Source organism: Balaenoptera acutorostrata, chromosome 4 (genome assembly GCF_949987535.1).
Source record: "Balaenoptera acutorostrata chromosome 4, mBalAcu1.1, whole genome shotgun sequence".
Classification (NCBI taxonomy): Eukaryota; Metazoa; Chordata; class Mammalia; order Artiodactyla; family Balaenopteridae; genus Balaenoptera; species Balaenoptera acutorostrata.
In genome coordinates, this window is record NC_080067.1 from 82,109,039 (window position 1) to 82,136,751 (window position 27,713).

At 49.4% G+C, this 27,713-nt stretch overlaps 1 protein-coding gene across 2 annotated transcripts in view; it reads left to right on the plus strand.

Annotated features, from left to right (window-relative positions):
* HACD2 (3-hydroxyacyl-CoA dehydratase 2) overlaps positions 1 to 5,935 on the plus strand; it is an 89,537-nt gene extending 83,602 nt beyond the window's left edge. Inside the window, exons 7-8 of one of the 2 annotated variants that reach the window (XR_450453.3) lie at positions 2,911 to 3,066; positions 5,169 to 5,935. Coding sequence is in view for 1 of the 2 variants with exons in the window: in XM_007175637.2 (XP_007175699.1) it covers positions 2,911 to 2,993 (83 nt within the window). In the remaining variant the exon portion in view is untranslated. Of the gene's footprint in view, positions 1 to 2,910 lie in introns of both variants that reach the window. The other variant, XM_007175637.2, reaches the window with a different exon arrangement.
* Positions 5,936 to 27,713: the final 21,778 nt, after the last annotated feature.

The following is a 27,713-nucleotide window of genomic DNA, read 5'->3' on the forward strand; positions in this document are numbered from 1 at the left end:
TTCATTTCTAAGGCAGCTTAACTCTTGTAGAACAAGGACAGGGATTAAAAGGTTCCCTCCAAATCCCTAACTCCCCACCCCGGCTCAGGATGGTCATGCAGACCATATTTGTGTCTGCTGGCACTCACTATGCTTCTGGCCTGAGCCAATGGCCCTGAATGTTTTCAGTAGTTTAGGTTGTTAATATTGAGACCAGTTTGTACAGTTCATTCCAGCCGGCTGCACATTTCCAACTTTCCAAAACTTGGTATTTATGAGAAGAAAATGCAGAGTTAGGAGAGGTTGCTGTTGATATGCAGCTTTCTTTACCAAATTTGGTTTCCTTTCTACAACTTACGTTCCTTTTAACCCTCTTTAATGGGAAGTTAATGATATACATATCTTACATAAAGCAGCACCTCTTCACTATGGTCCTGACCTGATGTTGCATTGGTGCACACATAGCCCATATTGTGTGTGGCCCATGAGCTGCAGCCCTGGGAGTTTTCTCATATCGAGGTGCTTTGGAGTCCCTTGCAAGATGCTCTTCTCCTCCTCTGCTGCAGATGCAGTGTGAGTATGTACAGTATCCGCAGGACTCAGTAGATGTCTAAGTCCTGTTTACATCACCTCCCCCCATCCTTGTGCAAATTGGTGAAAGTTAGCTATACAGGTGTTAGCTATAGCCTTAAAAAGGCTGTGGAAAGTTAGCTATAGCCTTAAAAAGGCTATAGAAAGTTAGCTATAGCCTTAAAAAAAGGCTGAGAGAAATGAGAAACAATGAGTAGGGTGAGGGCACCAAGAAGCAGGGCACTCTCCACATTGTCAGTAACCATAACCACACCTCTGATTTTTAGAGGAACAGAAGAAACTTGCCCCAAGCAGAGCATTTCCAGTTGCTCTCAGCCTTCAAGTCTTAAGAGAGCCCATTTCCTTACAGGAAGGTGGGTCCAGTGACACGCACAGCTCCCTACCCCGACTCCGACACACCAAGCCAGACACACATAACGTGCACAGCCGCCATCTCCACCCTCCATGTCCTGAACTGTAAGAGCAGAGGGTAGAATTCTAAACGGCCTGTTGGCAGGTTGAGATTTTCAGGGTAGTTAAAAGCAGGAGCCATGCGTCTGGAATTGTTTCAGCCACTGTAGTTGGATTCAATGTGAACATGTGGGTAATTGAGATGGAGACAGTGTCACCCAAGTTCTGGTCACCAGGGAGTCACTCTCAGAGCAGTAGAGAATTTCCAACCCAAGTGCCCCCATTCTCCTGGCCTCCCCCACACATTCCTTTCTCTTGGCACTGAGAAACCTCTGGAAGATGTAAAAAAATGAAAGGGCCGTATCTGCTCTCCAGTTCTGACCCCTGACCCTCTGTAGCCAGCAGGCCCTTGCCTGGGGGATGAAGGTGGTGTACTTGGCCGTCTTGCTGCCACTGAGGGCCCAATGAGTGGCTTCTGGATTGCAGAAGTTTCCCTCTACTAAAGTAGGTCTGTAGAAATGTGACTGGCCACACATTTTCGAATGATTACAATTAGCATTCCTTATGGTTTAATTATATCTTTACTTCCAGTTTTTAGATTATAGAGCTTGTCAAATTTTCTGGCTTTCATACCAAAATAGTTCTCTCACTGTTGAATTTTATGCACAAGCTGGGTCTTTTCTGTGAATAACTTCCTGCCTGCAAATAGTGAGTGGAGTGGATGGCAGCCCCGTTCGGCACTGGGGCCTCCTCTGCAGTTTATCAGATCTATGTGCACACACCCACTGATGTCTTGGAGTACTTTGGGAGGATCATTTGACATTTGGCCAACTTGGAATCCATCTAAAAAGGAAGAAACTGTGAGAGGAGAGTTGGCAGTAGTAGAAATTACCTCCCCCAAAACACAGGTTACTGTCTAAAAAACAGAGATTGGAGCGGTTGGGAAGGGAAGGAGGGATAGTGTACATCCAAGACCATCTCACTGGAGTTTTTCGCATGGTTTTTGAACCCCCAGTTTACAGTAACCTTGTGAAGGTCAGGTAGTTTAAACTGGCATTTCCCAGCAGGGACACTATAGGCATTTGGGATGACACAGTTCTTAGTCATGGGGGACTGTCATACGTTGTGGCTTTTGGCATTCCTGGCCCCTTATGCCGAATGCCAGTAATCTACCCCCTTCAATACTCTCCCCCCACCCGCATTTCTAAATACTCCCTAGGGAGGCAGGACCACCCTGTTCATTTGAGAACCAGTCCTTTCTAAAGTAATCTATGAAATGACCAAGAACAGAATCTCCGGTGCCTAAGGGCTTGCTTTTCATATGGACTTTTTCTGCATCCAAACCCAGCGTAGTGGTGTTCAGATCAAATGTCATAGCGTTCCTCCCCCTCTTCAGTCTTCCCACTCAAAGAACAGCCTTTCTCTGGAGGTACTTTCAGGAGATCCTCCCTGATGACAGAGCAGTAACAGAGAGGCCGAGACTAAGAGTCAGGAGCCCCGAGCCTGGTCCTGACTCTGTCAGTGATTTGCTGTGAGACCCCAGGCACGCGCCCACCCTCTCTGGGGCTCGAGTTCCTCCTCTGTGAACAGGAATAAGAACTCCATCACTAGAATTCTTCCCCTGGTTGTTGGGGAATCAGAGAATCAACGTGAAGATAATATGAGAGAGTGTGAAGAGTGTTATTTGGCGGCCCTGTGGCATCTTGATTGGTAATGGCAGTGTCAGTAGTGTCTGTCATTGCCAGTCCACACTACCCTTCCCCCTCGGCTAAAGCGGGAAAGTCAGTCCCTCTGTGTTTTTCCTCTCTCTCCAAGCCCACTTTGTTACCTTCCTTAGTTGCTGGAAGAGAAAGTGGTCAGAGAGTCAGAGAGGACCTCAAGTCCATGTGCTTTACATAGAACATGTGATTTTAAATCATCTCCTTAATGAATTCTTTCTTTTCTTTCCAGTTTTTCCCCAGTTATACTTCCACATGATACACCAGAGAAGAAAGGTCCTTTCTCATGCTGAAGAACACAAGAAATTTGAATAATTCCTGCTTCCTGCACACCCGCAGAAACAAACTTTCCAATGACAAAAGATGCTGCAGACTTTTTCTGTTCCCAGTACGTTTCATAGAAAATAAGTAAGAACTTTTTTAAAAATACTAAAAAAAACCAAAACAAAACAAAAACCAAAATCCAGTGTCACATGGGCCTGGGATTTTATAAAAAACAAAACAAAAGCTGTTACATAAAACATCCTTGCTGGTCCATTTCAGCATGTTCTTTCAACCAGAAGTTCCCAATATTTATGATGGCACTGGAAAGGGATTTGGCATTTTTTATCCCCCTGTTTCCTTCATGTGTCTGATAAATAACGATCTGTAATACTAAATACTTGAGTGTTACAGTCTGAGTAATGAAGTTGTGCCCACTCAATGCCCAGCTTGCAGCAGTTATGTTTCAGTCTGCAGTGTGTTTAGCATCCCCTCTCAAAGTGCTTGACTGCATGCTGGAAGCCATTTGTTCTCTGGAATGCTCTGAAGTTATGGCTGGGACCTTCCCCTCTATCTAGTGAATGAATTATACAATGTATATATGTCTGTGAAACTTTGGAATAGTGCCTGTAATCAGAAAACAGCTAGAACCCTTTTGTTTGTTTTCAATCGAGTCATTACTGCCTGCCAGTACGAAATGTGCTTGAATTTAATAAGTATGTGTATATTGTAGAGAAGCTACTTTATCTGGGGCTCAGCCTCAATCATATTTTAACAAAATGACAGTTCTCAGAAAGGGAAAGCTCAGTCACTAGTCAGTGACAAGTACCTTTCACAGTACCATTCTCAGAACACCCCTGAGTAAGGTGTTTGCCAAGAGCAATTCTTACTTAGGGACCTGACGCCAGTCTAGTCGCACAGGAGTAAAGAAGCCATTAACGAAAGCACATGGAAGGCGTTACTCTAAAAATGGAGTCTGGAAGAACAGTCAGGAATGGGTTTATATGCCCTTATTATTTGACTTTTACATTTTCATTCATCTCTTCTGTTTGGATACTTTTCCTAATTACGGTCCTATGTAATTCCCACCAAGTTGTAAGTCCAGAGGCAGTGAAATGTTCCAGTTGGGCAGTCATGAGCTAAAAGTAGTATTGTTCCCACATTTTGGATCAGCCAAGAAATACTTTGGACATATGGACATTGTCTAATTAACGTCATGTCACCATACTTTAATTGCTAAACTGTGCATTTAAGGCTCTTCAAGAAAGGGTTGGATAAAAATGTAAAGCCCAAGTTTAGACGTGCATTAGATTTTAAACACAGAATGTTCTTTGTGCAAACTTCCCCCCACCTTTTTTTTAATTGGTTGATCTGTAAAAGTCTAGCTTACTGACTGATTATCAATTAAAATATAATTGCTAATATTAGAAGTGTCATAATGGAAAACTAATTTTTAAATGCTTATTTTCATAGAAGCTTGAAAATTAAGATGAAAATGAGAAGAAAATATGCAGCCTAAAATTTAATGCAGGTAGATGTGTAATAAATTATTTTTGAATTAAACATTAAAATTCTGCTTCTTAAAGTTAGCACTCTTAACTTGGGCTTGTTGAGATTAGAATCTATTCTTGTATTTGATCAACAAAATATGTGGGAAAGATTATTTTTCATGCTTTTTCTCTGTTTATTTTTACAAAATGTATTTCTACTATAAAATGAATCAATTTGGGTTATATTAGCCTTATTATTAATTTGAGTAAGATTTTTTCATTTGTTTTTGGAATAGTTGCAGAAGATGGGATGAGAAATGCAGGTTTTCCAGGATTGCTGGCTTGGGGGTTTTATTCGGGCCTCTCTATTATAATTTGTCACTATGAAAAACAGCCTGTCACAAATAGTGGTTATGCATCAAATTGAACTTTGGCAACAAGAACGCAGCGAACAACTCCCTTCTCAAAAAGGGTCCCGCCCCAGTGTGCATTTTTGTCCATCAACATTTAAAATGCTCGTTGAAGATAAGTAAGCCATGCCACCGTGTCCTTCAGTCACCTCTCTCAGTAACTGGTTTCTTTATCTCTAACATGAATTCATTTCTCTTTGGAAGTGGTGGTGTTCTCTTATGAATTGAGAATATCTAACCCCACCAGATGTCACATCTTCTTATAAAGTGTGAATGAGGAAGGTGGTGTTTTGGTGGGTATTTTGTCAGACTTACTCTTTTCATTTCAGGGCACAGTCAAAGGCATCAGCTGCCCAGCCCCCCACCTGATTGGGTGTTTCAGATCCCCCCACTTCGGGTACCACCTTCTGGCAGAAAATTCTTTGAGGTACGCAGTGGTGCTTTGTAGACACAAGCTGCTAATCCGCATCTTGCTGTGTTCTATTTGCTAAGGTTGGGTTCATTCATTTAACACATACTGACTATCATCAAAGGCACCGTGGAGAGTTAGTCATGGAATAAAGCACATCCTCCCTGATGAAAATGTTCCTCTGGAGCAAACTTCCGACAGGAAAGGTTTAGACAATGTAGCGTTAAGGCATGTGAAGAGATTGTGCCCTCACTTCCACTTATGTTTCTGGTTATTCGTTTATAATAAAAGGTTGGCATTGATGTGGTACAACCTGCAAATTATTTTCAATTCTGAGTTTCAGATAAAATGTTATAAGACAATATCAGTACATACTGCTCCTTTGAAATTTGGGTAAAAAATTATACAACCGTATATATAGTCATTTTTATATTTTTTCTATGTTGGGAAAACCAAAACTGTAATTTTATAAGTCTTTGATTCACTAAAATTATATAATTTAAATGTATTTTTTGTATATTTAGAAATAAGGAGTTCAAAGACTATGCTTAACTTTCTATGCATGCATTTGGAAGCTGTTTTTACCTGATAATGTTAATGTAGTAATAAGTTGTATTCATAAAATACTGATCTGTGTTGCATTTCAAAATAAACTGGTGTGTGCTCTGCCTGGATTTGAAATACTGACCAGTGAGTCTAGTGATTTTTCACATTGAATTGGCCTGAGAATGGTGTCGTACGATTACGGAAGAGTTTCAGTTCTGTTAATGGATTCCAGCTCTTTCTTTACAATTTTAAAATCTATTTCTGCTATTCATTAATGGTTCTACACTTAACAGGAAAAATAGACAGATTATATTAAGAGGTTTCCAAAAAGTCATTCTTCCTACCAGCCAGTCTTCAAGCTTACCAAGCCAGTCTCCAACCTGGCTGCAGAAGGACAAGACAGATTCCTCGTATAGGTGACCAAGAAAAATTTAAAATTAATCAGTAAAAGATTGAGGGCCCTTGTCTTAACAATGTGTGTGTGTGTGTTTTAATCTAACTTTTCTAATGTAAGTTGAGAGGGGAAATACTGTTGCCCAGCAATGTTCATCTTATAATAAAACCAGTACTTGGTCAAGTGGTTGAGTACCTCCTCCTGAAAACAACTCCAAATCCAGAGCAATCCTAGGCACTACCTTACACACCGACGTCCACAGTAACAAGTGGGCAGGAAGACACTGAGAAGGGTACTCAGCTCAGCCACTTCCGACCTGCTAGTACTAGACCCTAGATTTCCTCACCTCAAAAGGAAAGTGCTGATGCGTCCCCGTGCCGGTCGCTTTCTAGTTATTTCTCTGGGTGATCTCAGCGTGCCTCCAGCAGGGACATGCCCCCTCCTGAGTCTGCCAGCTCTTTCTCAGAGTTGTCACCCTTGTCCAGGACCGTGGTCTTTGTTCCAAAGAGGAACATTTTCTTTCTGAACGCTGTCTGGTCACAGACATTACCAGCACAGTGGTTAGAACCACCTCTCTCCTCACATAGAGTTTAATCTGCCTCAGAGACAGGCTTTCATTTATGAAAAGAAAGAAAATTATTTCAACTGAAATTGAAGAACAGAGGTAAAGTTAATAGTAGAGGCTACACAGAAAATACCACCTTTCAATCTTAGGGTGGTAATGGGAAACCAGCCAGGGCTTTGTAATTTGTCATTGTCATATTTTATGGCAATTATGTGTACTATGTTAACATAAGCCCCAGCCTGAGGAATTACCATTGGTATAATTAGGAGACCTACTGTTACACACAGCATTCCGAAAATACTGCTGTGTTGTTCTGTTCCCTTTAACAAGAATGAAGACTAGCTTTGCAATTCCTCATATTTTTTTTTTATCCCAGCATTACAAATAGACTGGTTCGTTGTTACACAGTTTAGTGGTGAAGAAACTGTTCTAAACAACTATTACCAAAAATAGCCATACCTATTAACATTCCCCTGCCTGCAACTGGGAACCAGAGTTAGAAGAGAGAGCTGTGTGGGGGGTTTTTTTTGACCAACAACTTATTTTAAACATGTGAGAAACTAATCTTTTTTTTTTTTTTTTCAAATTTAGACAGATACCCCGATACCCCTTACTGTTACAGGGGTAGGTCTCATTACCAAAAATAATCTTTTTTCCCACAAAAAGGCAATTCACCTTAAAAGTCACTTGATGAGCAAAAATAAAATGTGAGACGCGGTGTACTTAAGCACCTAGTACCCATTTCATAAATCTGTTTATGTTTGGGAATTGTGTTTTCTGTTCACTAATTCCAGAACATGGACTTATTACAACGGCAGCGCTTCCACATCTATCTTTGACTTTCGTGGAAGCAATCCAGATGCATTTCCAGATGCGGGACTTGGTTAAAACCCAAAGGCCATTTCCGCCTCCGTGTTGTCGTAGCTGGGCTGTCCCGCTGGGGGGCAGCACCTCACAAGCGATCCGGGGCCTTGGGAGTCAAAGGCGTTTGGAACACAGCTTCGGCCCAAGGGCGCGGAAGGGGCAGAAAGGCGCACCATAACAAATTAGTCACAGATTTCTATTGTCCATATAAATTAAAGGCAGCCCGATCTTAAAGCATATTCTGGAGGGGTACAGGAAATAACACTTTTTAGAGCAAAAAACCCAGCTTAGATGCGTGCTTTGAGGCTCCAGCTATTCTCTTCCGGCTTGGGAGACCTCCCCAGCTGGGACCCTGCAGGCTGCCTGGCTTTGAAATGAGAGATTTTGGAGCTGGTCGTAAAGCAGGTGTTAGTGCTCCTGTTTAATGGAGAGCCTGCCTGTTAATCTTTGAAACGTTCAGGGAGGTCAGTTCCCACTCTTCTTCTGTCTCTGGATATTTTTGGAGGGTGGCCGGGGCCATGAAAAAATGTCAGGCCACCTTATAAGGCCGTGTCTGGCCCCGAGAATGCTTGTCTGCAGCATGTCCAGTACACTCTGTGGGTGTGAGTTAACTTGACTCTTGGACTGTGAGTTTTCTCACAGATTTAAAATACTTCTATTCATGCCATGGATTATTGTCTCTTTAACAGGCTTAAAGTCTTCCTCAAGAGCTATTTAAATGACACCGATTTTGGACATACCAAACAGATAACCAAGGGCATACGTAATGCCTCTACAGCCACACTAGTTGACTGTGCCAGGGCAGATAGTGATAGTCTTACAGCAGGTGGTTTGTTTATTTAGCCAGTGTATGTCAAAGTGAAAGCCACAGAATATTAGTTATGAGGGCATGGGAGTATGGATATGTTGGGGGGAGCGGTTCTGTGGTTTAAAAAGTTGAAACAAAGTTTTCTCTCCTGCTGCGCTTTTCAGATCTTTTTGCACGTGAATGCAGTTTGTGAATCTCCAAGAAAAGGGGTGCTACTGCAGGCTTTTCGAAAGCTATTTTCAATCTTTATCCTTGAAACATCTTCAGGGCTAAAGCTCCTTGAACACCGTGAAAAGTACTAATCTGTTGGCAGCTTTCCCCATCAGCGGATGTTAACACGTCACGTCCTGGGGGGAACAAAAAAAGAGATGCGTGAGGGCTTAGCCTGGGATCTGGGAAGATTTTCCTTCGTTTTTGTTTTTAATAAACCACCATCTCAAATAGGTAAATGAATTACACGTTAGATTGAGAACCCAGGTGTCAGCAACCCTGGATGGAGTCTACCATTTGCTACTTTCTGGTGCGTCTAAAGGGAGCCTACCAGTGGATGCGAACTTGTCTGAGAAGACCCAGCTGGGACCAACAGCCCCAAATTGGATCAGTCCAACTGCCACTCCCCCTGTGCCTACACCCCAGTTTAAGTGCCCGCTGTCAGCCCGTTACTCAGGCTCGTGTCCTCCTTGAGGCTCCTGGTGTCAGGAAATCGTCTCCCTGACTTTACCCTCATTCCTGAACGTCACCAGGTGATGGCTGCTTTGTCCTGGTGTGCCCTGTTATCTGACAAGGCCTTAGAGTTCCTTTCACTCTGGGTGGCATCCTCCCCACGTCAGCTCACCACCTAGATGCTTGGGAGCCAGGGAAGCCATCACTTTCTGTGCAGAGGAAACTGAGGCTCTGAGAGGGCACATGACTTCTCCAGGGCCACATAGTGAGACAGCTGGGACCAGCTCTCTGCCCCGCCGCCAGGGCAGCTCCAGGGCTATGCCCTGCCCTCTGCTGCCCACACCATCCATGGCCTTCTGAAGCTCCCAGCTCTCTCACTGTTCCCCATCTCTCCCTGTTCCCCAATCTCTCTTGCCCATGACCCCTCAGGCTTCCCATCAGACTCTCCTGCCAGACTCCACCATTCTTCTCACTGTTATCAGAACCCCCGTGCCCCTCTGCCCTCCCACTGCACCCTCTTGGCAAAACCCTGAGCTGAGATCATCCAGCTGCTACCCTTCCCTGTGCCTCACCCTTGGGGCTGCCTGCCTGGCACTACCCATGATTCCCTTTAGACTCCATCCTCCTTAAACCTCTGACTCACTCCCAGCCCAGGATAACACCCCCAATTTCAGAGAAATCTGCCATCAGGTAGCAATTCCTTCAACTTTCTATCACCACATCTATAGACTTACCTATACTGAGCATACCCTTTTCTTTTCCTCCTGTTAGAATGGAAGGGGTGACCTTCTGTCCAAAGTTAATCCCTTCCTTGTGTTCTAGATGTTTCCACCACCACCACACACACAACCCCCCCACACACACACACACTTAGGGATCTCACTCCAGCCATCCCATCCTCTCTGTACTTCCTCTTTGCCATCTCTTCCCATGGAGTGCCTCCCCATCTTGGCTTTGACCCCAGCCCTCCACCCTCTCTCCTCCTGTTCTCTCCTCTGCTTCTCACCTCCCACTCTTCCCGTCTCACCCAGCCTGGCTCTTCCTATCATGCCACCAACACAGCTCTGTTCCAGGTCACTAGTGACCTCCTTGTTATGAAACCCAGTGTATGCTTTGTGGTCCTTGTCGTATGGTTGAAATTGGGGTACTACCTGCTGGATGTTAGAAATAATGGTATGGTTTTGGAATAGACTGGGGGCCCCAGCAATACCCAGTCCTGGCCCAGAACTCTCATTTTTTCTCCATGCATCTCTAATGAAGGTGTATGCAAAAGAAACAAGGGGGAACCAGCCAACAAAATGTGTAATGGTTAACTGTGGCTTGAGCCCCAGGGGAGCGTTCTGGTAAGCTCCTCATAGAACACTCGTGCTTCCTAAACCAGTAAGAGGAAGTAGCTCAGACTAAAGGCAATCGTGAGGCCTGCTCAGCTTATCTCTCACCCTATTCTCGTTCATCGCAGCTCTTAGGTCCTACCACTGTGATAGAAAGGCTGACCCAACACACCACCATCTCCAGGGAAGAAATACTCAAAGATTGAGTGCATGTGCCACCATGCTTGGCTCTAGGCTGGCCTAGGCTGGCTGGGAAGGACAGGAAAGCATCCAGGGAGAAAGCAGATTTGGCTCTGCTTACCACTTAATGGCTAGAAGAGCCAGAAGAGAGACCCACACCCCTATACACCAACCTCTTAATGCCCATTGACTCCACTCCCTCTCACTAGCAGATGGAGCTCCATCAGAATCTCGAAACTGAGCACAAAGATTAGCATTCCTCTTCCTTGGGAAGGAGCCAAGACATGCTGGGGAGAATGAAGAGGGATCTTGGAATCCCTCCCAGGAAGCCAACATGGTTCTTGAAATGATCTTTGCTCTGGACAGCCTGCTCTTCTGGTTTCCTCCTGCCTCCTTGACCAAACTTGCTCCAGTCTCTGCCAACCCCCTGACTCACAGGTTGAGTGCGTCAAGAATCGCCCAGGGTACCTGACAAAATCAGATTCCTGGCTCCCTCAGAACTACTGAATCTGAATCACTGGAGATAGAGACTGGGGCTGTATTTTCACCCAAGCTCCCGGGGGATTCTGGTCCAGGGGCTTACTCTGAAGAACGTTGCCTTCAGGGCTCCTTACCCTGGGGTTCTATCCTAACTCCTTACTTCAAATCTGAGGCCGCTGATAACCAGCCCCCAGAGCAGATTTGGCCCTTGAACAGGTTCTCTTTGGCCCACATTACTTTTTAAAATTGAATCGGTTGTCAACACTTTAAAGTTGAGACATGTTATGTAACCATCTAAGAGAAATCAGAAGATGAGGCAGCAAGAGTCACTTTCCTATATGTTGGGCATCGGTGAGAACCAAGGAGGGCCGCCCATGGGACTGGGTGCTCAGGAAGGGGTCAGGCTCAGGCCATGGTGCCCCCTGTCACTGCCCAGCCAGGCCCCTCTGGAATCTGACGCAGGAGCTGGAGAGGAGGAGCAGGGCCGCCATGGCTTCGCGTTTCCTCTCTGTGCTGATGACTGCAGGCCTCTGACTCAAGCCTGCATCCATCTCAGAGCTCTACTAGACCCCTTCACTTGGGCATCCCATAAGCGCCCAGAGCTCAGCCTATCCAAAATGAAACTCCCCGCCTCCCCCCGCCACAAATCCCTCCGTCCTCCCCCGCCCTAGTGTTTCCCACCTCACTGGATGGCATCCCATCACCAGCTGGTCAAGCCAAGAACCCGGGAGTCAACGTCCCTCTTCTGCTGCCTCACTGGCCCTCACTTAGTTTTTAATCAGTCACTAAAGCCTATTGATTCTATCTCCTGAGGTCAATAGAATTTATCAACTTCCCTCCTCCGCTGCCTCTTCTCTTATCTGGGCCACCACCATCTCAGCTGGACGGCAGCAGTGGCCTCCCCACGGGCTGTCAGCTGCCACCCTTGCCCTCCCCCCAAATCCATTCTCCATACAGCAGCCAAAATGCCTTTTAAAATGCAAGTATTATCATGTCGTTCTCTGTTTCAGCCTGCAGTAACTATTGTTCTTGGTGCAAAGTCCAGACCCCTGAACCTGACCCAGTGACTTTCTGCAACCTGTGTCGGCTTTGTCTCCACCCTTCTGCACCCCATGTTCATGAAGGCCTATCAGGCCCTTGGGGGGCACCTGGCTCTCACCTCCTGGCCTTTGTCCAGCACATTCCCTCTGCTGGGAGGTTCTCCCTCTCCACCTGGTGAATTCCTTCCTGTCCTTCAGGAGTGGCTGTGGCCTGGCCTCCAGGAAGTGCCTGTCCGAGGTCCTAGGACCGGCCCTGGTGCACTTCCTGGATGCTCCCACAGTGCCAGGGAGCCAGAAAAAAACAGGAGACCCGTTAAGTGAGAATTTCAGGTAACAGTGAAGTATGTCTTATGCAATATTGTAATTTCTGAGGCCACTGTGACAGCGCTCATATTTCCCTCCCAGTTCTCACTGCCATCTTTTCTCACCTGTTTGCCTGTCAAGACTGCAGACTCCACAAGAGTGGGAGCTCCTCCAGGCTTGTGGACCACTGTATTCTCAGTCCCCAGCCTTCTACTAGGGTTTGGGGGACTGGCAGGAAACATAAACAAGTGATTAAATAGGGTCATTTCAGATACCAGTAAGTTCTTTAAAGAAACTTAGAAAGTCGATGTGTTAAGAAGGGGCTGGGCCTGCAGTTTTGGCTCATGTGCTCAGGCTTGGCCTCTGAACAGGGATGGATGCAGGATTTGATCCAGATTCCACAGATCCCAAAGCGCACAGTGGTCTCCCTCCACCATGCTGTCTCCCTGCTCCCTGGAGCACAGGGGCACTGGCAGGGGGCAGGGGGTTCATTTAGGATGACTTTCGGGGGGTACCCCACCCAGATAGTCTCTCAAAGCGTACAGCTGCCGGCTCCTTGGAGACTTTTAGTCCTCTTGGTGCCCTTGGGTCCCCTGGCAACCCCTTGAACCAGGCTCCCTGAGAAGCCCAGTGGATGCTAGGGGAGGTTGAGGTCCAAGAAGGGCTCCACCTCCTGGGTTCCAGGCTGCAGCACTCTGCTTGACACCTCCAGTCGGAGCACTGGGGGTCTGAGCTTAAACCCCTACCTCCCCACCGGACTCGGCCTTTTCCTCAGGCGCTTCTCATTAGCCAAGCTGATGACAGCTGGGAGTTTGGTTACAAGGAATTCCCGCAGCCTGGTGGTTGCTTATCCGCAACAGCTCAGGACCAGAGCCCCTTCCCAGAGCTGGGCTGGGCCCGGCCTACAGTGCCCAGGGTGCCCAGATGTGTGCCCACATGCCATGGGCATCTCTATCCACAGGCTAAAGCCTACATTTATTTGATTATCTCTGCCTCTTCTCCCCTGCATTAGGACAGCTGATCAAGCTGAAAGCTCCAGGCACTTATAGCCTGCCAGCGGCTTGAGGCTGCTTCATTTCACATCCAAAGTGAGGAGAAGATGAGCAGCCCCACCTGCTCCATGGAGAACTGTCACTGAACACCGCCCACCTCGTACCTTCCCAAACCTCCAGCCCATGTTGTACACGAGGGAACCATGACCTGTCAGAACCGGAAGGGGCCTCAGATGAGCACCGTCACCGCCAGCCTCCACTTGTCCGGAGCTGGAAACTGAGTCCAAGGAGAGAAAGGAACACAGGTGGTCAGTGGCAGAGCTGGACCCCTCATTCCCAGCCCACAGCACGGCCCTGCAGCCCACTTGTGGGTGTGCGATGAAGGGATTTCATGCTCCTCCAGGGACTTGAACTTCCTGTCAAGGGAGGCAGAGCCTCAGCTGCCCACACTGTGATTTCAGGTGCAGGCTTACAAGGAGATTGGAGAATCGGGGGAGATGGACCCTCCCAGACCCTGGAAAGGATGTCAGGGACACTGCCCGTACCTGGAAGCTTGGAGGACGCAACCGGGGGGTCTGTGCCAGGCAGCCCTGGGAAGGCTGAGGGCAACAGGAGGAGGAGGCCTGCTGTGGGGTTCCAGTGGCCCCTCTGACCGCAGAAGCCCCGTGGTGGTACAGCTTAACCCAGGCCTGTGAGGGTTTCCCAGAGTTCCTACAGGTATTAACCCAAGAATGGAAGTTTGTGGGCTCCTTCCGGAAGTCCCAGCTCCCGGCATCAGCCCCTCTCCCCTCACTGGAGATGCACAGCCTGGGATGCAGCCTGCAAATGTGGGATCCCAGGGCTCGCCGAGCCTCCTGTCAGGAATCTCGATTCAGAGCCAGGCAAGTTGGCTTGCCTGGTATATTTAGAAAAGTCAGGCTCCGGTTGCTCCCTGTTCCCTTACAAAGTGTGAACTGCACCCATCACATGGAAATGTGATTCACTTCTCAGCAACCAGGCTGAGCTGCTTCCCACCGCCTCCAAGCAACCCTCCCTCTCTGCCCCACTCAGCCCTCCTGCGCCCATAGCTTCATGTTCTCCGCCTGGAGCTGAGGGCTCTGGCAATGCTGTAGCCGCGGAGAACAGGTGGAAGGCACCTCCAGGGTCAAAGGCAGCATGGCTCTTTTGCATCTTTTTGGCAATGCATTGGTCTCACTTAGTCTGGTTCCTTTCTAGAAATCTGGATGCTTCTTCCTCACAGTCTCATAGCCCTCAATTCTCAATCCCCCCAGCCCACACTGCTCCTCCTGCGGTCTTAAGCCTTGGAAAGGCTCACAGTTTGGTGGTGAGATCCTCATGGAAACAAGTGCAGTAAAGCTGAGGTTGCACCCCTGCAGTCTGTGAGCTGAACGTGGCTTTTTTTTTTTTCCTTTTCTAAAATGATATTCTAAACTGTTTTGGTTACTAACATTTTTAAATTAAGAGGGTTCACATTTTAAAAAATTAATTTCCTGCTTCTCTTGAAAAAATGACCTGGAGTTCTGGCAACCCTGGGCCCCAGTCCTACAGGGCACATGGCGGGGTCAGGGTGGAGGCTCTCCCTTTGGATGGGCAGGTTCTCCAGGCCACCCCACCAGGCCGTGCATTCGTTTGTGTTTTGGATGTGTAGCCCAAACATCTAGGGTCTCCTACTATACCCGATGTACCTGTATATAGCAGGTGTAAAGCAGCTGTATAGCCCCTGCCGTAGGGACACAAAGAAGATGTCATTTCTCCCTCTCCTCCTTAATTTCTCATTCTTGTGATCCTCAGTCTCCCTAATTTATCTCCGTTTTTCTCTCCACCGCTCTCTAGTGCCCTATGTTATTGGTTTGTGTGGTTCTATTTTTGCCCAGCACCAACCTCCCCAACCCCTGCCTGGTTACTTGGAGACAGAGCAACGCGGAGCTTCAGAGTCAGGCCTGAGTTTGATTCCTGCTCCACTTTCTGCCCTCACCGCTTCCCTGAGCCTCTTCAACATATAAGATAGGGACAAAATAATACCTAGTTTACAGGGTTGCTTGGAGGATTAAATGAGCCCCTGCCCTGCTCATTAAACGGCTGAAGGGACTTGAGTTTGCTTCAGTGGAGGGCAGAGCAGAGGCTGTGGCCGCCTTGCCAGGCACTGCGGGAACCTCAGCCACTTCCTCACCTCGTGGTCCCAGGAAGTAAGTAGTCCAAGAGCACAGGCTGCTCCCCAGGGGGCCCAGAGGTGGCAGTGCCTCTGGCCCTTGAGGGCAAGAACTCCCTTAAATGACGGGTCTCCTCTGGTTGGAGGACATTGGTCAGGCCCAGGCTGGGCTCCATGCGAGGAGGCCAGGCCAGTAGGACAAGCCAGGGCCTCAGACCATGTGTTCCCCTCCTTCCTCCGAATGACAAGCTCCAGTGCCTGCCCAGACCCCGTATCTGCCCGGGGTCTTCCAGCCGGAGCCCAGTCATGGGCTGAAGGAAACCATCAGTGGAGGCGTGACCAAGGCCAGGGGTGAAGGTAACCACCTCTCCTCCTACTGGGAGGCGCCAGCTTGGTGAAAGTACACTGGACTCTGTAAAGGACCACATCACAGAGTCCCTGCTGTGTCACTCTCTCCCTCGCTGCCACGGGTCCCAGTGTCCTCCTCTGAACAATGAGGGGGTGAGTTCTGGGAACTCTCAGGCAGCCCCTGACACCATGTGATTTAGTCAAGCGCAGGGGAGGGACCATATGTTGGAGAGGTGCTCAGGTGATATCAGATCCACAGGTGCAGGAGTAAAAGCTGACAATATGGAATAAATATAAATCAAGGCAGCTGATCTGAGTCTTTAGGGTGAGAGAAAAAGGCCTGGAGCAGAAGGGGTTTGGTCCATGCTCAGGACCCCCAAGTCTCCTCAGGATGTCCTCTACCCTCAGGCAGCATTTCCTCAGGGTAGGTTTCTTTTGATATTTCTTTGATGACAATGTCACCAGGGGACCCAGGAATATGAAAACCCAGAGGCACTTCTTCCAAATGCAGAGTGACTCACCCATGTGCTGGCCCCTAATGCAAGGGCGACGCATGGAGAATAACAGTAGCTAATATTTAACACGTACAATGTGCCAGGCACTGTTCATATTTTTTCATGTATATTTTTTTTTTAAATGATCCATTCAAAGTACATGGATTTTAATATAACAGAGTGGGAAAGGTTCGTGATGTGGTTTTTTTTTTTTTTTTAATTAATTTATTTATTTATTCATTTCTGGCTGTGTTGGGTCTTCGTTTCTGTGTGAGGGCTTTCTCTAGTTCTGGCAAGCGGGGGCCACTCTTCATCGCGGTGCGCGGGCCTCTCACTATCGCGGCCTCTCTTGTTGCGGAGCACAGGCTCCAGACGCGCAGGCTCAGTAATTGTGGCTCACGGGCCCAGTTGCTCCGCGGCATGTGGGATCTTCCCAGACCAGGGCTCGAACCCGCGTCCCCTGCATTGGCAGGCAGACTCTCAACCACTGCGCCACCAGGGAAGCCCTTTTTTCATGTATATTAACTTGTGTATTTCTCCCAACAGTTCTATGAAGTCAATACTGCTGGACTCCCATTTTACAGATGATGAAACTGAGGCACAGAAAGGTTAAGTAACTGGGCCATGGTCACCTGGCAGGTGAGTGGCAGAGCCTGGACATAAAGCCAGAGGGTGTTCCAGAACCCGCACGCTCCGTGACTACACTAATTATATTGCTTTTACTGTTGCCCCAAGGCCACAGGGTGCTCTGTGCTGTGCCCCCAGCCTCACTCTCACCATCTGAAACCACCTCCAGCTGCAGCCACCCAGCCTGGCTTGTGAGCTGGTGACCAGTGAGCACGACGTGATGGCACAGCCGCGCGAGGCCAGAAACAGTCAAGTGCCTGGGTTCAACCATCATGAAGAACCCACCCCCTCTTTCTCAAGCCAATCCCTCCATCACACAGAGAAAGCAAGGGCCCAACAATGAAATCCTCTTTCCTTTGCTGTCACAGAGAAACATAAATTAGCCCATTCAAGTGGCCACAAAATGTCAAAGTCTCCACGTCCCTCTTCCCCATTTTTGTCATCCTGCTCAGTCCTAGCCAGAAGGATTTCCCTCTAGTGCCTGAGGCAGCTCCTTCTACCCCTGCAGTCTGGGTCCCCTTCCTGGAGACTGGAGGGGACCTTCAGCCCCTGGGGGCACTGACATCAATCCCTCCCTCAGAGGAAGAACATTCTCAGAACCAGACACAGTGGAGCCCCGTGGCATTCTTGCTTGGACCCTGGCAGAAGTGCAGTAGTTACCCTGGGAGGGGAAGACGTGCCGGGCAGGGGCCAGGGGTGGGGAGTATGAGCAAAGAAAAGAGAATCTGCTTGGACGCTGCCTTGCCAGGAGTCTGACCACCCCCTCACCCTGCAGAGCCCTGAGCCGTGGCTCCGCCCTCCTGAGGGGTAGTTCCCCCGGGAGCTCGGGCTGCTGCTCAGGGTACCCAGTGGTTTCTTGAGCCCCGTGAGGCCCTGTGTTAACTTCCAAGCCCTCAGGGGCCCTGGGACAAGCAGTGTGATTTCTATCCCACAAGCCCCCCCCAAACCTTACCCTCCCCCATCCTTTGGGTTCCCTAGGCCTTGATCGCTGCTTCCATCTCCCACACAAAGCGCCCAAGTCCCTTTCCTGCTGCAGCAAGACCTGTCTTCTCCAGGAGAAGCAAACCAGTCCCAGCCCTCTCTGAGAATCAGGATAAAGGAGTGAGGACACGGTGGAGTCACAGAACCGCACCCCTTACCAACCCCCCAGAAGGCTCGGCCTGCCCCACTGGAAGCCCTGTCGTCTGAGTGGCCCAGGAGTCTCCTGATCGCTGGCGTTATGGCCAGACAAGACTGCCCAGTGAGTCTCCCGTCTCCCCCTCAGGACAGGCGTCCAGGTTTGCTGCTGGCGGGGAAAGCAGCAAGACCTTTCCCCCAAAGCAGGAACCCGGCCTCTCCACCTGGGGGCTCCGTCGGCCTGCAGCACTCCCCCGACAGTGACCACAGGCCCTGCTCACCCTTGAAGCCAGGCTGTTCCTGGTGGGCTGAGCATACACCACAGGGGCCGGCAAGTCTGAGACCAGGTTCCCTGGGTCCGCTGACCGCCACCCGGTGAGGGGAGGTAGCTTACCCTTCCTTGACGTGGATCTGAAGGACTCTAGGGGGCAGGGGAGATGGGGGAGATCACTCACGGTGACCCAGGTTCTCCAGAGGAGAGCTTGTTACAGCACAAGGACGGCAGGGCCGTCCTCCCTCTGGAGGCTCTAGGGGACAATCCTCACTTGTCTCTTGCAGCTTCTGCAGGCTCTAATTTCCTTGGGTTTATGGCCACATAGCTCCAGTCTCTGCCTTTGTCTTCACCTGGCCTTCTCCCCCGAGTCTCTGTCTCAAATCTCCCTCTCCTTTCCTTTCTCTCACAGGGACACCAGTCATTGGATTTCATCTCAAATGATGCCAAATGATCTCATCTCCAGGCAAGATCATCATCTCATTTTGTCCTTAAAATATCTTAATCCTTAATTATATTTGCAGACTTTGTTTCCAAAGAAGGCCGCATTCACAGGGACCAGGGGTTAATAGTTGGACATATCTTTCTGGGGGACACCATTCAACCCACTGAACTCAGTTGCCTCCTCTGTAAAGTGGGACAACAGTAGACCTGCCCCACGATGCTGTGAGGGTCACGTGGGTTAATGCAGGCACAGCACTTAGAGCAGTGCCCGGCACATCGTAAGTGCTCAATCAATGCTAGCTGCTATTATCATTCCCCATCCTTCCAGACGCCACTCGGTGAAACTTGCCCTGAGCATGTCCAGCCCCTCTCCTCTCACCAAACAAGAGCCGCTGCTGTTCCATGGCCTCCGCAGACCCCTCCAGCCTTATCCCAGGGCCTTGTACCAAGAAGGATGGAGACTGGTTTCCTCAGCCAGCCATTGGCTCCTTTGAAAAAACTAGATTAAAGAAAACTAGATCTTATTCATCTTTTTAAAAAAATATAACCTTTTTCGAGTCATACGAAAAGATCTTGGTTGCGAGCAATAATATAGGTATGGTGATCATAGAGCCAACATATCTCATCATCGTAAGCCCAAATGTTTCCGTTTTCTCCTGATAATTTAACTGGTGCCCTTCACCTTTGTATCTCCAGCATCCGGTACAGAGTTGCCCTGTAGGGGTGGGGCACAGATATTTGTTGATAAATTGAAGGAAGAAGGCAGCCTGAAGGTCAGAACAGAAATAAAGGAGCAGCTGAATATATGGCCGAGGACCCCTTGCTTGGGGGGACACTGGCGGGTCCTTGGGTGATGGGAGCATGGAAAGAAAGTCCCAGGCCAGGGGGACAACTGAGGCACAACTGATGAGTGTCAGCGATCGCATGTGCTGGAACAGTACCCGGCGTCAAGGTGAACTCTCAGCCCGGAGCCGTGACACATCCTCGGAAAGGTAACCGGACAAAAAGAGACCTGCCATAACCACCCGCCTGGCTGTGTAAAAGCATATCCGTTACCGTTGTTTTCATGGCCTGTTTACTATTTACGACTAATTACTACGTAGCATAATAGCAGTATGTATATAATTAGGTGGCAGATTAATTTTCTTATTAGCTTCACTTAATTATACTGCTGAACTCTGTTTCCTAAGTCTCCACTACCCCCCAAACAAAAACAAAACAAAACAAAACAGAAATTTGCGGGCCCATTGCTCACGTCTGAGGCTTTTGCAGTTGGAGGAGGTAGGTGGGCACAGCCCCGCCTCCACAGTGGAAGTGGGTCCCTGGCCAGAGTCGCCCTTGTGGCTGCTGCTAAGAGCTGTCTTGTACTGAGCCCTGCCGTCCTCGGCTGAGGGGCTCCTAGGCTCTCAAGTAGCACAGCAACCCTGCTGACGCCCATTTAACATGCACGCTGCATGGGGCTCTGAAAGCCTCAGATGGGGTCAGTCCCCTCCACTTGCCTGGGCCAGGGGAGGCGTCGTCTGGCTCCAGAGCTGGGGGATGGCTGGGGTGACCTCAGAGCCTCTGCTGGGTGCCTGAGTTCACTCCAAGGAGATCCATCGTGCTCCCAAGGGGAGCCATCCCACTCCCTCCACTCCCGGCTCGGGCCAGTGGCTTGGTCACTAGCCCACCTGTTCCTCCTCCCCTCCCCCACACCCCCTTCCTCAGTTCTCTTGCTCCTTCTCTGTCTCTCCTGTCCCTGGTTTCTACAGTGACAAGCACCATAGAAATGCTGATGGCTCCTCAGTTCCGGCCAGAAAGCCAAGCTGGGAGGAGGCAGGAAGCCACAGAGAGAAAAGCTACGCAAGATGTGCAGCAAAGCTGTGATGCTGACACTTCCAGAAGAGAGAAGAGCCCTGAGGGACCCTTGCAAGACCTCCATGGGTTCCTGCCACCCTCTGGGTCCATTCTCAGCGAGAAGCTTTTCTCTCATCCAGCTTCATTCTGTGTTCTCACATCGTACGACAGTTCTCTCCTTGGTGGGGTTAAACCATGGCCGGCCAGCCTCCTTTGAGGAAAAGCCCCTTTGCAGCCCTGGACTCTTGATCCCCTCTGTGGCCCACCACACCGAGCCCTTCTCAAGACCACACACCCCAGGTCCCTTCCATGGCAACACGAGTAGTTTACACTCACTGGGCACTGTGGCCAGTGTCTGCACTGACACCTCCAGACCCGGTCTCACTTGCTCTTCTGGGGGCCCCACGAAGTAGCTGCTGCCATTACCATCACTGATCCACAGACGAAGAGAATGAGGCTCTGACAGGCTGGGAACTTACCCAAGATGCACAGCTGGTAAGTTCAGAGCCAGGATTTGAAACCAGGTTTGTCCCGCTCTAGAGCCCACGTTCTTAGCTGCTGCATTGCAGCTCCTCCTCGCCTGTCATCATTCAGCACATATTGGGGAGCATCTCTTCCAGGCCAGAGCATGTGCTGAGCACTGAGGGTGGCCCCACGAACAAGGCAGAGACAGATGAGGCCTGTGGAGCCGACACCCAGGCCCACGCACCACGTGTGAGAGGCCTGTCGCGGTGGGAATCGGTAGCACTGACCCTGTTCTCAGCCGAAGAGGCCTGTGACTGAGGACGAGCAGCATGTCACAGAAGCAGGCTTCAGGCAGCTGCTGGCGCTGGGCCGCAAAGCCTTCTCGGGGCGTCTCCCATACCCTAGGCTTGAACATCAGTGGGCCTTCCCCCTGCGGGGCTGGCCTTCCTGGGGGGCAATCTTCCCCCAACATCCTTCCCTTCGGCTCCCTCGACCAGACAGACATTGTTCCAGTTGGAAAATGGGCCTGCAAAGCTGACCAACTCCCCCACCTGCTGCCCTCCCACCTGAGGGGAACCTCGCCGGTCAGCAGGGCTGGGGGCTAGTGGAAGGCAGACAGAAATACTGGGGGCTGAGGGACTGAAGCCTGGCCAGGCAGCCTGCCCTCCCTCTCGGCAGAACAGCTGAGGGGCCTGAGGTGGAGGGAAGGGGTGCCACCTCCCCCTGAGAGCTGCCTCGTGCCAGCATCACACCAGGCAGGGATCTGCCCGTCTCTCTGACAGGTGGGTGTCCAGTGAGGCTCTGACGGGAGGTTACCCCTGAGCCGGCAGCACCTCTCAGGTGTGGTCTGGGGAGGCTTCCACCTCATCAACACTGATTCAGGACTTGGGGGGCGGGGCCCGGGGATGTGGTTTTCACAAGCGCCCAGCTGATTCTGATGCACACTCAGGTTTGAGAAGCATGCACCAGAGGACGGGTGGGGAAGCTAATGCAGACAGTGAGACCACCCAGGGCGCAAATTCATTAATGTAGAAATTGGAACCGTGTCTGTGCATCAGAGGGAAAGGCTGGAAGACCCTCCCTGTGGCTCCTCCGCGGGATGGGGTCCTCTTCCCTCTCCACCTGGTTAATTCTCACCTCTCTCTCAAACATCACTCCTCAAAGAAGCCCCACCCCAGTAACCCCTGGGTCCCAGCTCCTGCGGTCGTTCTTGTGGTTCTGTATTTCTTTCTTGGAGCCCTAGTATGGGTGGCACTAAATGACTGCCATTTGTAGGTCAAGTTCTGTGCCGCCCTCTAGAACGTAGGCTCCGAGAGGGCAGGGATTTTCGCCTTGTTCACGGCTGCATCCCCAGAACTCGCACTGGGTTTGGCACGTAGTAAGCACTCCTGGATGTTTGTTGAATGTGTGACTCAGGTTGCAAAGCTGGGAGGCGTTAAGTTCAGGTAGAAGGAAAGAAATGTAGAAGAGAGGCTGTGCCTTCTGGTCTGCAGGGCCTTTCCCCATCCAGGAATTGCTCAGCCCATGTAGGAATTTCACAGGGCGGTGGAATCCTCCCACCATGGAATCAGCTCACCTACCTCCTTGCATCTAAGCCCTTCTGCTGTTCTTCTCAAAGATCCCTGCAAATGAAAGTTCCTCAGCTCTCCTTCCATGTTACTCCTTCCATGCTCTTTGCTATTAGGGAAGTTCTCCTTTGAGTCTGACTCCTGTGTTTCCTGTCCCATTTTTACCGCCCTTTCCCTCCTCTTGAACACAGACTCTAACATTACCAGAAATAGACAGGACCTTAGAGATGACCAAAGAAGGTAGCTTTCAAGTCTTTTTTTTTTTCTAAGCAGGAAAAGCTCTTTTCCAAAAAAATGAGAACCTGAATCCTAAAATGTGAGGCTGACAAAAGGGGAGCAGCTCTGATTTTTTAGCGGGTGGAACCCCTCCCAGGGCACCCCCAGGAGCTCCAAGGTACCCAACTTGAAAACCAGTGATAGATCTAAGCCTGACACTTTGTGGATGAGAAAATCCAGAGATGGGAAGTGATCTGCCTCAGACAGGATCACAATCCAAGTCTTTCCTGCCTGAAGTTCACAGCCAGCGTTGTTGGACCTCAGTGAAAAAGGCAACATTTGGGTTGCTCTGCAGTTGTACTTTTTTTTTTTAATAAATTTATTTATTTTATTTATTTGCTTTTGGCTGCGTTGGGTCTTTGTTGCTCCGCGCGGGCTTTCTCTAGTTGTGGCGAGTGGGGGCTACTGTTCATTGTGGTGCGCGGGCTTCTCATTGTGGTGGCTCCTCTTGTTGCGGAGTGTGGGCTTCAGTAGCTGTGGCACATGGGCTCAGTAGTTGTGGCTCACAGGCTCTAGAGCACAGGCTCAGTAGTTGTGGCGCATGGGCTTAATTGCTCCGCGGCATGTGGGATCTTCCCAGACCGGGGCTCAAACCCGTGTCCCCTGCATTGGCAGGTGGATTCTTAACCACTGCGCCACCAGGGAAGTTCCTGTACTTTTTAAAAAGTATGTTCTGGTATCATTTTGGGGACTATGTGTTTTGTGTTTTCTTTATGGTATCTGGTACTTCACTATGCTAAAAAACTCAATAAGAAATTGGGAAAGTTATACAAACATGTTTCCCAAATCTCCAAATCTTTGAGCAAAGATGGTCATCACATTTTCTCAAACATTTCCACACAGGGCTGCAGAGTAAGGCCCATCTTTTTTTGTGTTATTTACTTATTTATTTCTTTTGGAGTACATTTTGTACACAAACCATGGAATCGCAAAAAAGATCAATTGGAATGAGAAATTGTGGCATCCTTGGTGCTGGGAACTCATTAAGCCTTTCAGCCCCAGGGACTTGGGGATTTTCATGGAATCAATTTCCTTCTTGGGATTGTTAACATAATCCCATAATTGGAGGATTGAGGGACCTATTAGCTGCAAGCACAGTGCTCTAAGGGAGCACATCCTCAAGGACCAGAAGGAAGGTCTAGGTGTCTTCATGGATTTCCCATGAACCACAGGCTCTCTGCCCACACCCTCATCCCGCCCTCCACCTTCAGCCGGCTCCCAGACCCCAGCGCAGGGGAATGTGAGGTGTCTCAGGAGAGTGGGGCCAACAGGGGCTGGACTGCCACAGTACTCACTGGTCACTCATCCTCCACGTGCCACCCTTAGAACATTAGTCATGATCATCATGCTTCAGGTGCCATTTAGGAAGCTTCTAGTACGTTCCAGACACTGTGCTAAATCACCTAATCCCGACGACAAGGACTGACAATATTGTTATCTCCATTTTGCAAACAAGAACACTGATTTTTAAGAGGAGCTTGAGCTGAGCCGAATTTTCTTTCATTTAATATTTGCACACATTATTTCCTCTAATACTAATATTATCTCTTTTTGAATGTTCACTAGGTTCTAAGAGCTTCACATGTATAAACTCGCTTAATCATCATGACAACCCTATGAAATTGGGTATTATTATCATCCTCATTTTATATATGAGAAAACTGAGGCACAGAATGGTTAAGCTCCTCGGCTCCCAGCCTCATCATTAGTTCTAGGCAGTCTCAGTTCACTTCAGGCATTGATGTGTTCCTTCCACGACTCAGGGGAAACAGTACCAAGAGTGGTTAAGAGTGGGGACTTTGGAGTCAGACACACCTGGTTCCCAATTCCAGCTCTCTCTGCATGAGTGCAGGCAAATGGATTAGCCAACTATTGCTACATAACAGATCCCCCCAGCGTTTGGCTGCTTAAAACCACAAACATTTACTATCTCATGGTTCTGTGGGTCAGGGACGTGAGAGCAGCTTCCTGCATGCTTCTGGTTTGGGGTCTCTCATGAGGCTGCGGTCAAGACGTCATCTGAGGCTGCGGTCATCTTCAGGCTCACCTGGGGGAGGAGCAGCTTCCAAATGTACTCGCAGGGACCTCTCCACTAGACTGCCTCGCCACCAGGCAGCTGGCTTCCCCCAGGGCGAGTGATCCCAGAAAATGAGAGTGTGCCCAAGATGGAAGCCACGGCCTTTTTATAACTCAGTCTCAGAAGCAACATTCATTACTTCTACCCTATTCTAGGCATTAGAAGTGAGGCAGTAAGTCCAGCCTGCGCTCAAACTGTGGGAGGTTACACGAGGATGGTGGACGTGAAGAGGAGGGGAAGACGGGGCCAGCTTAGAGGGCCTGCCATGCAAGTCACTCAGCTTCTGAGCCTGGGTTCCCTCATCTATAAAATGGAAATCAGAGTACCTATCTCAAAGGGTTCTTTTAAGTCCTCAATGAGATAACGCCTATAAAGAGATAGAAACAGTGCCAGCAAACAGTGAGTGCTCGACAAATGTTAGGTGCTGTCAACCACCAAGGCTGTTAGCTACTTGCGGGCAGGGACACTGCATCTTTTTCGATTACATCTGACCCTACAGTTCCGTGCCTAGCTCAGCACCCAGCACTTCCTTTCACCGCACAGACACCAGGCACTGACATCACCAGTGCGGGAGGGGGGAAGGAGGAGGAGCACGCCCTTCAGGCCACTCCCAAGGCCTGTGGGAGGGGCCTCCCCAGGGCATCAGGAACTTCCTCTAAGAACCAGTCAGGGAGTGAGGGTTGAGAGTATCCAGGGCCTCCCAGACATGGTCACAGGGGGCTAGTCATGGGTGCAAATCTGCCAGCCCTGCTCCTGTAGGCCCTGGCTTGGCAGAGCTCCCAAACACTGCCCAGACACTCCCAGGAGAGGCTGGCACAAGGGCAAGGACAAGTTCTGGAATGCTAGACCACCCTCCTGTGGTGACAGTAACTGTTGGTGGCTCCCTGGGGTTTGTCATCAAGGAACAGCATGTTGCCCTCTAGGGTGCTTGGCGATGGTGGCAGCTGCTGGCATTTCCTGCAGAGGGGAAATGGGGCAGAGGGGAGGGGACAGGGAGAGAGCCAAATCTTTGGCAAAGAACCACATACCCAGCCAGGCTGCAGACCAGGAAAAGAGACCAAGCATACTGGAGAAGCAATGGGCTTCTGAATGGGAAAGGCACAAGCTGTAGGGTTGTGGGTTTGACTCATGGCTCAACCGCTGTCCACTGGATGGCTTTGAACAAGCTGTGCAATTACTCTTCATTTCTGGTGCCTCGTCCCCAAAATGACCTTTCACCTCGTCCGGAGATAGTGAGAATCAGCAGTGTGACGTGCAGCGCCTGGCTCATGGTAGGTGTTCCCTAAATGGAACCATCACTGTTATCAGGGTGGGGGGTGGGAAGGTGCTTAGGGAAAGATTGAAAACTAAGTTGTCTGTTTCATTTTGTAAATTGAATTGACGTATATATATACATTAAAAGGTGCATGTATCATGTGTACAGCAAGACAGAAATTCCCAGTGTGTAACCACACGTGTGTAACCAGCATCCCGGTCAAGAAAAAAACCATGACCAACACCCCAGAAACCTGCTTCGCGTTCCCTACCAGTTCCTATCTACCTGCAAGGAGACCCACTATGCTAACTCCAAAGACCCTGCTTCTGCACTTTGTTTAATTGGAAACACATGGAATGCGCTCTTTTGTGTCTCTTTTTTGGCTTAATATCCACTGATGCAGCTGCACGCGATTGTGGTTTATTGGTTCTCATTGCTCTGTAGCGTTTCATTATGTGAATATACTCCAGCTTATTTCTTAATTCTCCTGTCGATGGACATTTGGGCTGTCTTCAGTTTCGGGCTCTTAAGAATAGTGGTGCCATGAACATTCTCATGCCTGTTTTTATTTGATGGAATTAGGGTGGAATTAGTGGGTCAGAAGTCATCCGTACTTACAGCTTTAGTAGGTACCGCCACACAAGTTTCCAAAGTGCTTGTACCAGCACGCGCTCCCACCAGCAGTGAACGGGAGCTCTCCTCGCTCTGCATACTTGCGCTCACTTGGTGTTGTCACTCTTTTTCTTTTTAGTCATGCTAGTGGGTGTGCAGTAGTGATTTTAATCGTGATTTTAATTCACATCCTCTTGGTGACTCATGAGGAAGAGCACCTCTTCCTATGTTTATTAGATATTGGGTACGTATCTAAGTAGTTTAATTTCTGTCCTTGATGGGGACGCTCTAGAGCACTGATCCCACCCCCACCCCGTGCCCACTGGAAATTTTGGATTTCACACCTGAGTAAAATGTGGGAGTTGAGCAACAGAACTGCAGACTGGCTCAAGCAGCTCCATCCTTTGTGCAGCAGGCCTTAACAGCTCTAGGCGCACACATGACCCGCCCTCTGCCAGGCAGATGCTCTGGCCTGAGACTGAGAAGGCAGTGCGTGGCCAACCGTGTGCTTTTGCGCTGCTGCAGTTTCTCCTGACTAGCGGGGAGACAAAAACATTTGGTTCTCCTGGGGTGGCGGTAGCAGAGATTCCAGGCCCAGGCTCTAGTTTGGTGTGTCAAGGGGCAAACATGTGGCATCCCTTTTGCTGATGTGAATCGTGTGGATCACTGCCGGGGGTGATGTGGTCCTGGAGCCGGCAGATGGCTCCCTGATTCCCCAGATTCCTGATCATGGCGGAGATGGCAGGGCTCCTGGCAGGCCG